The sequence below is a fragment of the Bison bison genome, unplaced genomic scaffold, assembly GCF_000754665.1.
Source record: "Bison bison bison isolate TAMUID 2011002044 unplaced genomic scaffold, Bison_UMD1.0 scf7180017864280, whole genome shotgun sequence".
NCBI lineage: Eukaryota > Metazoa > Chordata > Mammalia > Artiodactyla > Bovidae > Bison > Bison bison.
Window position 1 is genome coordinate 7,058,086 of NW_011494852.1, and position 10,913 is coordinate 7,068,998.

The 10,913-nt window shown below is 55.9% G+C and overlaps 1 protein-coding gene across 1 annotated transcript in view; it reads right to left on the reverse strand.

Moving 5' to 3' along the window:
- LRFN1 (leucine rich repeat and fibronectin type III domain containing 1) overlaps positions 1–6,066 on the reverse strand; it is a 13,228-nt gene extending 7,162 nt beyond the window's left edge. The window contains exons 1-2 of the mRNA XM_010849323.1: positions 4,508–6,066; positions 3–803 (exon numbers count right to left, since the gene is read on the reverse strand). Of these exons, the coding sequence (XP_010847625.1) occupies positions 3–803; positions 4,508–6,039 (2,333 nt within the window). The 5' untranslated portion in view covers positions 6,040–6,066. The remainder of the gene's footprint in view (positions 1–2; positions 804–4,507) is intronic.
- Positions 6,067–10,913: the final 4,847 nt, after the last annotated feature.

Sequence of the window (10,913 nt, forward strand, 5' to 3'; positions counted from 1 at the left end):
CCCCGTCCAGGTGCGGCGTGGACCGGTGGCGCTTTGTCCGCCGGGCGCGGCGCGGGTAACTGTGGCTCTGGAAGAGCGCCCCGTAGTCCCCGTCGAACGAATAACGCTGCTGAGGCCTCGGCCGGGCCGGGGCTCCCCCAGGAACCAGAGCTAAAGTAGGGGGCGGTGAAGCCGACGGTCCCAGAGCCCCGGAACGGCTCCTCCGAGGGCCCACCGCGGCCCGGGACTCCTCCCCGGAGGTTTCCTCGGATGGCAGTAGGCACAGCGAGGTGGCCGAGCCGCCCAGGGAACGTCCAAGGACCGCCTCCGTTTCCGCGGAAGCCACGTCGGCCGCCGCAGCCTTCGCCTCGACAGCCGCCGCCGCAGCCGCGGGAGCCGCCACCTCTCGCAGCGCCTCGTAGCGGTCGGGCGCCGGCGGGGGTGGGGCCTGCGTTGCGCCTGCGCCGTTGGTTTGCGAGCACACGTGGCTGACCCGCGGAGGCGACCTGGAGGTGCCCTTGACTCGGCGGCCATCCCCATCGCCGTAGACCTTGTAGCGGATCATGAGCAGAACGATGAAAACGAGGACGGAGGCGACAATGACACCCCCGATGGCGATGATCATGGTGCCGCCCAAGAAATGGGCCCTCAGCGGGCGGCAGGGTGCGGGATCCCCAGCGGTGGTAAACTGCACACAGCCCACCACTCGGGTGGCCGGCAGCGCCGTGGCCCCATCGTCGTAGACGGCCAGCACGCACAGGTCGTAGGCGCGGCCTGCTGCCAGATCATTCACCAGGAAGGTCTGGCTGGTGGATGGGATCATCCTGCAGGAGGGGGCGGGATCAGCGCGGGGTTAGCTCCACTCTGAACCAGGCTGCTTCACTTGCATGTCCCCACCACCCGTGCAGACCTATCCATGCCTCCCTACCAGTGTCTCACCCTCTCTGGGACAACAGCAGCCACTCAAGCAACAAATTCCCACCCTCTCAGGACCTTGGGTATAGGCCACGCCCCTTATCTGCATGCCCCACCGTCAGACCCACTCCCCACCCGTGTTTCACGGCAAATTTCAGCCATTCGTCTCCCCTCATCTATACATCCTGGCCCCCAGGGAGGAATGCTACAGCTTTTATGCCCTGCTCTCAAGGGGCTTGCTCCCTAGCAGTGTCTCATTCCTACTGGGACAAATGCCATTCAAGCGCTCACATATTCCCACCCTTTAAGGGGATGGATGCTACAGGCCATGCCCCGTTACCTGCAAACCTCACTCTCGCTGGGGTGGACTAGCAGGTTACCTCATACTCCCAGGCTTACTCCTACTGGGACAATGGATGCTCTTCTAGTTCCTCTCTTCCACATGTTCCTACCCCTCGAAGGAAACCATGATACAGACCACACCCCCTTATCTGCATATCCTACCCTTGAGTATACCTACACCTCTCCTAGCAACATCTATCTTATCCCCTCCACTACATATTCCCGCCCACCAAGGGGCCAGGGCTAAAGGCCACTTCCCTTCTGATTGACAAGTGCCTTCCAAGCCACACCCCACAATGGCTCAGGGCAGATGGTTCACCTACCCGGCCTAGGACCATGTCCACTCTTTGCATGTCATGCACTGTACCCAGATATCAGAGGCAACCACTTTATGTGCACACCCTGCCCTATACTACCTGAAGTCACTACACCATGCCCCCAGGTAAGTTTCATCCATAATTGGGGTAAATGTAGCCAAGAAAACATGCCCCTTTCTTGCCATGGACCCCTGCTCTCAAACAAGCGGCAGTGTAGAGAAGTGGTTAAGCTGACAAAGTCTGAGAGCCACGATCCCAAGAGTTTGAGTTTCTCTTCTGCTGCTTGCTAGCTCTGTGACCTCAGGCAAGTTTCTTAACCTCTCTGTGTCTCATTTCCCCCACTGAGGTTATTAAGAATTCCTACCCCATAGAGATGGTGTGAAGTATGATGAGTTAACATCCCCAAAGCCTGGCACTTAATAATTTCATTAACAATTGGCATCCCACACGATGCTGGCTTTGCTGTGGCTCACACTCTCCTACCAGTTGCTTTCCTCCCCATCTATAAGAATCATTCCCCCTGGGTCTTGCCACTCTTCTGTTGGGCACATCCCTTCCATGTTCAATGTTGGCTAAGCTGGGACTGCCACACCCACACAGATTTGCATGCACTCAATCTCACAGGCTCTCCTCTCCCACAAAGCTCTTAGTGGGTCATCAGAGACATGAACCGCCTCTTCATCTGCGTGGGGGCCATGCTGCGGGAGCACCACCTCCTCTAAAGGCCATGCCCCCACCTCCTCAGGCCTCTTACCTCTCAGAAGCATCACCTTCCCTCCAGCCACACCACCTTCTGGTCCTGAAACCCACCTCAGTTCCTCCACCTCCAGAAGTTTCCGCCATCACCAAGAGCCATCCTCCCCCCAAAAGACTACACGTCAGGGGCCCACCACCTCTCCGACTCTCTCCCTGCCTGCCATTTCCCAGACCACTGCCCCACCACCAACTCCATCCAACCTTGGGCCCCTGGCTGTAAGTCTTCCTCTTCCTCTCATCTTCCCTCTCAAAGAGTCTTGGGCTCCTTTTGCTCCTTCCCCTAAAATAACCAGTTGCTAGGGACTCCCCCCTTTTCAAGGACAGAGGCTGGCTCCTTAAGAAAGCTTGAGGCCATGTGTCTCTAATTGGCTGTAAGGCTCAAGCAAGCTGCAGAGCAGGCTTCTGGTTGGTTGTCACCTCCTCCCATGGCAGCAGTGAGGGAGTTAACCCCTGCAGTGCTGTAGCACTGGTGCTTGCAATGAGGGACAGAGGACTGGGACTATGTAGCCCTGAGGGGAAGGGAAGAGTCCTAGGGTCTGTTGCCCCATTGGAGACAGAGGGCCATCAACATCTGCAGAAATGCTGGGTCTGGGGGCCCATGAACCTCCCTCTATCCCACCATGTAGTGACCATGGGTTAGAGAGAGGAGGAAAAAAGAGAGATGGAGAATCACAGAAACCAGGAGCTGTTTACACAAATCTATTATCCCTCTCCCCTAATCTCTGCCTGGCAAACAGCAGTCACCTGATAAACAAGTGTTCGATGTAAAAAGGGCAGAATTGGGAGTTAGAACAGTAAGAGCTGGAATCTTGGTTCTATCTCTTTCTGTGTGACCTTGAACAAGTGACTTCTCCCCCTGAGCCTCAGTTTTCCTGTCTATAAAATGGGAGGGGGAATCATAGCTGTCTCACAGTGAAGTTGGGAAGGTCAAATGGAGTAGTATCCTTTGGCAGTACCTTATAAAAGTTTTTGTTTGGTCCATTTGTTTGCCCTAACGTTTTTAAGACTGGGCCAGTGTCTTATCCATCTCAGTAGGCCCAGGGCCCAGCATGGAACTGGCACACAGTAGGCATTTATTCAGTGTTTGGTGACCAAATTCAAAACGAAAAGAAAATGAGCATGACAAAGACAAGAGAAAGGGAAGGCATCACCTCATTCAACCAATGACAGAAAAGTGCCTACTGTGTGCCAGGACCATGGCCAAGAGAACACTGGGTGAGGTGAAGATGGAAGCCAAGAGGCAGGCTTCTTGGTGTGGGTCTAAGCACCCACAGGATCAGGAGCTGCCCACAGGTGGGGAAATGGTTCCACCCCCTCTGGAGCATCCAAGGTATGTCATACAAAGGATGAAACATTCAGCAAGCACTCTGCAATGTGCCTAAGGGAGGCAGAGCCAGGACAAAGCAGAGATGTGCATAGAGCCCACAGCCACCGAGCAAACGCCCACTGTGTGCCAGGCCGATTGCTGTGAGCCACACTACCGAGATGGAGAGACAAGGCAAAGCCAAGACTGAAATTCATCATATACTCTCTGCCTCCTTCCTCTGGGCTGTGAGCTCCCTAGGGCAGGGCTTGGCTCTTGGTCTCCTTGTATCTCTCCTGCCCAGCTGAGGGTCTGGCACATAGTAGGGGCTTAGTTCCTCATGAGAGCAGGAGGGAGACAAGGTACAGACAGACAGAAGTGAGAGCAAGAGAAAATCAGAGATGATGGGGGAAAAGTACCTCTTTAACGTTGGTCTACACCACAGGGATCTGTCCACGCCAGGGCAACTTACAGACTTTTCTGTTTCTATATTGTACCCAATGTATTGATACAGTAGCCTTGTATGTGATTTCTAAATATAAATGCAACTGTAACTATATATGTGTGAGTATATTTCCTGCTCTAAGAATGTCTAACTGACAAGGTAGATGATCAAACACCTTTTGGTGAGCAGTGATGTAGACCCTGGGCCCCATGAGAGCAGGGACCATGCTGGGTGCATTCATGGTGATAAATGGCTCATGTGGGTGCTCCAGGAGGATTTGCAAGATGTGTGAAAAACAAAGAAAAGAAATAGAAAGAGAAGGAAATAGGGCAAATGGGAGCCAGAGACCACTCTACAAGCCCATCTAGAACCCCAGCTGAGCAAGAAGGCCTAGGGAGGCGGAGGGAGGGCCCCTGAGGCAGGAGGAGGTCCAGGGACTCTAACACCCACCTGTAGACAAGGGAGTCGTCTGCGGAGCTGTTGTACTGCACCTGGTACATGCGGATGCCAGGCACGGGCCTCTGGGCCGGCCAGCGGATGAGCACAGAGCTGGAAGTGAGCTCTGCCGCCACAAGCCGGCGCTCAGCCACCGACTCATTGGCTCCAGGTCGGCCAGGCGTGGCGATGTCCGAGGAGCCAGGCTCCGTGAGAGGTGGCGGGGCAGCAGGTGGGGGCGCCATCAGAGGCAGAGGCACCACGCACACCTCCACGGGTGCGGTGGCTTCCCCGGCGGCGTTAGAGGCGATGCAAGTGAAGGTGCCGCTGTCCCGCAAGGTGGTGATGGTTACATCCAGGGTCCCATCCCCCCGGACCCGGGTCCGGCTCGAGTTCCCCAGCAGGCGCCCGTCGGGTGCCACCCAGTGCACCACGGGCTCAGGGTCCCCCACGGCGCGGCACCGCAGGCTGACAGCCTGGCCCTCCACCACCAGGGCCCGGCCGCCCGCCTGCCGCGTGATCAGCGGAGGCTCACACAGAAACTCCTCCTCGGGGATAGACCAGAAGTAGCGGTCGGTGAGGTGCTCCGGCGTGGCACACGTCTCCAGGTCGTCCTCCCTGGTCAGCCGCCGCACCCACAGCAGCTCACAGTTGCAGTGCAGGGGGTTGCCGCCGAAGCTGACCGTGAGCGGCGTGGGCGGCTTGGGTCCCGGACCTTGGGACCTCAGGAAGAGCCCATCAGGGGGCAGTTTATGCAGGCGGTTGGAGGTCATGTCCAGGCGAACCAGTTTGTGAAGCTGCACAAAGGTCCCTTCGGCGATGTGATCGATGAGGTTGTGGTCCAGCGTGAGGGTGTTCAGGTTCACCATCTGGCCCACGGCCTCCCAGGGCAGGGCCTCCAGGTTGTTGTAGGACAGATCCAGGTCCTCCACGGTGGACAGGAAGGCGTCGAAAGCAGCCGACTCCACCCGACGGATCTGGTTGTTGCCCAGGATCAGGTGGCGGAGGTTGCCCAAACCCCGGAGCTGGTCGCCTCGGACCTCCGCCAGCCGGTTGCTATCGAGGTGCAGGGCGCGGAGGGCACGCAGGTCCGCAAAGGCGCCGGCCGCCACCTGGCCAATGGTGTTCCGGGAGAGGGTGAGGTGTACCAGGCTGGTCATGTTGGCGAAGTCTCGGCGGCGGATGGCTGCGATAAAGTTGTCGGTGAGCCGCAGCTCCACCACGCGCCGGTCGATAGCCGGCGGCACGAAGAGCAAGCCGGTCTTGGCGCACAGCATGGTCAGCGTGGGCGCCACGTTCTGGCAGATGCAACGGCCAGGGCAGGGCTGGCCCCGTGATGCCCCTGCCCAGAGGAGCAGCAGAAAGGGCAGGGCAGTAGGCGGCAGCGAGAGGAGCGCTGAGGAGAAGGGGCCCGGAGCCATGGTGCAGGGGGGAGGCAGGAGGAGCGGGAGGTGAGATCTGCAAGGAAGGAGAAGGGTCAGCCAGGCGTAGGGCTTGACCACCTGCCCGGCCACCCTGGGATGTCCCGCTCGGAGCCTGACCCACATCTGTCCCTTCCTGACAATGGGGTCCTCTAGGACAGTAACAGGACTGACCATCAACTGGCATGCCCTCATGAACAGATCACATCACTTCCATGCTGCTTGGTAAATTACCACTGCCCCACCTCTGAGTGTCTAACCCCCACTTCTGCCCCTCTTCCAGGAGCTCCCAGACCTCTCATGACCTCTCAACCAGAGGGATGACATCTGGCCTGGCCTGCACCTTCTAGTACCCACTAAATATTTTGAAAAATCACTGCTGACTAGGGTTTAAAGTCATGAATTTCAAAGCCATACTCCCTGGGTTCAAATCCCAGCTCTGACACTTACTAGCTGTGTGATCTTGGACAAGTGTCTGAACCTCTCTGAATCTCGGTTTCTTCATCTGTAAAATGGAGACAAAAACAGGCCTTACCTCTGTGAGGATGAACTGGATTAATGAGCATGGTATACTCAGAACAGTGGCTGGCACATAAAATGTGTTCAATACATGTTAGTGTATAACTATTATTATCATCATCATTGAGTGTCTTGTAGGTGCCATACATATAAATGTGGGCTATTATTAAGAGCAAGGGCTTTGAAATCAAATAGACTCGGGTTCAAGTCCTGGCTCCCCTGACTTACTAACTCTGTGACCCCAAACCAATGATTTTCCCGAACTAGGCCATAATTTCCTGATTTGTAAAGTGGTCTGAAAATTGTACTGTCGCCATTGGATTGTTGCAAGAGTTCATAGAGCTCATTCATAGGGGTCACGGAGCATAGGGCCAGGCACACAGTACATATTCAATAAGTATTAAGGGTAACACACCCCCCACACCTTTGGCAGTGGGGATGGGGGATTGTACTGAAGGTGGGAGGGGCTGAGAAAACAGCAGTGTCCCTGCTCAGTCTTGGGAAGTCCTTCTCTGAGCCCGGTTTCCTTCTGGCCTCTGCTGAGGGCCCAAGCAGGGGGCAGACTTTCATGCTCACATTAATAGGCACAACACAAGGTCCTATACATGCCTACACACACATACACACACACACACACACACACACACACACACACACACACACACATACAGTCAGGCTGTGCCTCTGCTCCAGGCAAAACCTTCCGGCTGGGATTCCCCCTGCGGCAGCTGCAGCCCACGACATGCCAGCTCCCATCACAACACGGGGTGGGTGGGGGGTGAAGAGGAAAGGATGGGAAGGGGGTGTCCCTGACACTGTTTTCACCCCACCCCATGCCCCAGTCCCTGATGGCCCACCTCCCAGGAATCTGCAGTTTGGGGGCTGTGGCCTCATGTGGCCCTGATCCTTCAGCCCACGGGCAAAGGGGGACTGTGGACACAGAGACAGATTCGGAGAGCAACAGAGAAAGAGAGAGACAAAGAGACAACAAGAGAAAGAATCTGAAAGACAGGTGAAGAGACAGGGAGCAAGTCGGAGGCAAAGAGAGAAAAATTGAGTGGAGGAGACCCACACAGAAAAGAGAGACTGAGACACTGAGATGGAGAGAGGGAGAGACAAGAAGAGGAAACAAGAGTGTTACACAGACGAAGACCAGAAGAAAGAGACTGAAGAAGACAGTGACGGGGCTGCAAAAAGAAAAAGAGGCAAAGTCAGAGCATCGCTTCATCTCTGAGCGACGCCCCCCCTCCCCCCGCCCCACTAATTGTTGTGCACTCCCTCTGGACACGGCTCTACCTCCAACAGAAAATCCTGGCCTGGGAGGTGGTGCTCCTGAAGTAGGAGACGCAGCTCTGCACCTGCGTGGCTGTAAGCTCTCTGGGGCTCAGAACCACTATCTATGAAACCAGAAGGCCCACAGCCAGGGTGGGACTCAAGTTGAAACAATGTAATACTAATAATGAAAACAGCTAACATTTATTGAGAGGCAGCATGGCATTGAGGGACAGAATCTGGCCCACAACTGCCCAGGTTCACACCCAAATTCCTGCCATGTGACTTCCTTTCTTTGGGCCTCAGTGTGTTCATCTGTCAAATGGGGATGATAGCATAAGATTATTGTGAGGATTAAATGAGATAATCTGCCGTAACATGCTTAGAGTAGTTGCTGATGGAGTAAACACTATATAAATATTAGCTGCTGTTAGCGTTAAATGATCATTTGCTCTGGCTCTCTCTCAGCCACCAGTAGGTCTGATTATCAGGAGATGTCCCCACATACATGCACATACACACACAAAATGGTAAACCATATCCACGCCACCATCCAAATGCAGGGTCATTTCATGTCAGGAAACTCTTGCCTCCTTTTCTGACCACTTTACTCAGCCTAAAAGGGGCTACCTCCAGGCCTGAGAGCCCACCTACCACACCATCGTTCTATGAAGCTCTTACCCAAACAAGACATTCCTGATCTTGTCACCAACCCCAGCCTGGAGGGCACCTGGCCCTCAGGACACTACCATACTTGCCACTAAAATTCATACAAGGCATCACTCCAAGCCTCTGGCTCTCTCAGAGTAAACCCAATCACTTCACATCTCTATCCCCAGCCGGAGGGACCCCACTCACCTCTCTTCAGGCAGTCAGGGCCTGGGCCAGTACCTGCAAAGGAACAAAAGCACACGGTTAGTATTCTTCTGGCTCCTCTCCCGAGACCCTCCTCAGAGACCACCTCAGCCCAGGAAGCCCCTGCCGTGATCACTCTCTCAGCCCTCCGGCTGTAGGTTCTACAGGGTCTCAGGTGGACCCAGGAAGTCACCTCTGGAAATCAAGGAGTCTGAGCCCCAGACTGTTCACCCTCCAAATCCCAAGAGTCTAGGACTTTAGTCCTTTGTCCTCTGGGGGCTCAAGAGACTGAGATCCCCACACTCCCCCTCCCTTAGACCCAACAGTTCAGGTCTCAGTTTCCTCCTTTCCCAAGATCCAGGAGTCTGGTCCCTCAGCTCTCTGTCTCCTTCAAACTCAGGATGCTAGGCTCCCAGCCTCCTCCTTCCAGAATCCACATCCCAGTCCCCCAACTTCAAAGACCTGGACAGTAGCAGGAGCTGGGGGAGGATCAGAAGTTCCCATCTTCGCCATCAGACCACGGTCACCCCAGCACATGTGGACATGCCAAAACCCACACGGGCCCACAACCCATGACTCTGTATCTGAATTCCTATGGACAGAGTAGCATGATCTATGTGCCCCCGCCCTCTGGAGGCTCTTGGTCCAGGATGTGGACACGCTTGTGTCCATGGATCCAAGCATACCACAGGTCTTGCCACACGGGCCCCCATCTCACTGGGCTCATAAGTGGGGTCAACCTATGTCAAGGACACAGGCACATGTACACATATCATCCTGCATGTACGTATTTGAACATACACAACCCCACTCTTCAGATACCAACACAAATGCGCAAATGGACTCAGAGTACAGACACAGATCCTCGAGGTGGACACACCTGCACACAACCACACGTACAACATTGCCTTTTCCCTTGCTCACTCACACACAGAGGCACACACACAACTGTGAAACCCATGTGTTCCCTGGTGCATGCATCTATAACAAAGCTACCCTTGCACACTCAACAACACACATGTAACAGATGCTCACTCACACAAAGATACACAGGTGCACACTCTTAAATACCCAACACACTCATGCAACTTCATGTACCCCCAGTATGCACGGTCACAAAGCTGGTACATTCCCACGCCAACAGATGCACAAATGCACACACTAGCCTGTACACACCTCACACACATGCACAGAACCATAACGGGAACAGACACTGACGAGGCTGATACACACTCAAACAAGCACATAGGTACAAAAAAGATCCACCTTTGCACAGACACTCAGAGATGTTCACTCATAACAGGCACATGCTCACATAACTGCCCTATGAGGGATTTACACACTTAACAAATACACACAAAATATTGAACCCCACTGGCAGAGTCAACAGATAGGCAGAGAATCGCACTCACACACAGTCTGGACACACATCCCTCCCACCCCTGAGGCACCCCCGCCCCACCTACTTCCTAGGCCAGGGAAATCCTAACACCCCTCCCTCCCAGCGCACCCCCTTCCCCAGCCAGGTCAGAGTTCAGAGGGTTGGGGGCCTGAGCTGAAGAGCACCTGGTCAGAGGCAATCCTCCCAGCATAGGTCCCCCAGCCTGGCCATCTGGATGTGGGCACCTCCGGCCTCATCTGCAGAGATCTGGCCGGCAGGGGACTGGGGTGGGATGGGTGGGAGAGGGCCGGGTCTGCGTCCCTCCCTCGGGCCCATCTGTCCACCCCTCGGCCTCTCATCCCTCCATCTGTCCACCTACCGGCTGCCCATCCCCCCCACCCAGCCACCTAGGAAGGGGAAGACATGGCCGTCTCCCCCAAGGACCGCCGAGGACCACCCCCCCACAGTTGACATGGACCGAGGGAGCGGCAAACTCCCCTCCCCCAAACCCACACAGAAGCCCCACAAGGCGCTGAGCCCCAGGCCCCCCCCTCCTCCCGCCGGGAACCTGACATGGACGCACAGATACACACCCTTGGAGACATACAACCCGCAGACACACACACATACACACACACAAATGGACACCCGAGCGGGCACACCCGGCTACACAGACCCTGGGATGGACATCCAATCCGGACACAAACACCCAACGCAGCTAACCGCGCGAACACACTCACGCGGGGCGGGGGGAGGGGGGAGAACCCACACCTGGGCACACAACCCACGCACACACACCTGCACACAGCCCCTCCGTTGGGCGCGCGACAGCCCCCCAGACACACAGCCGAAGGGGCAGCCACCCGGGGGGACACACACGCACGGCCGGACACAGCACCTCGGCTCGACACCCGGCACACACCCGGATGGCCACACAAGCAGGGCGCCGCACACGCCGGCGCCGGGCACACAC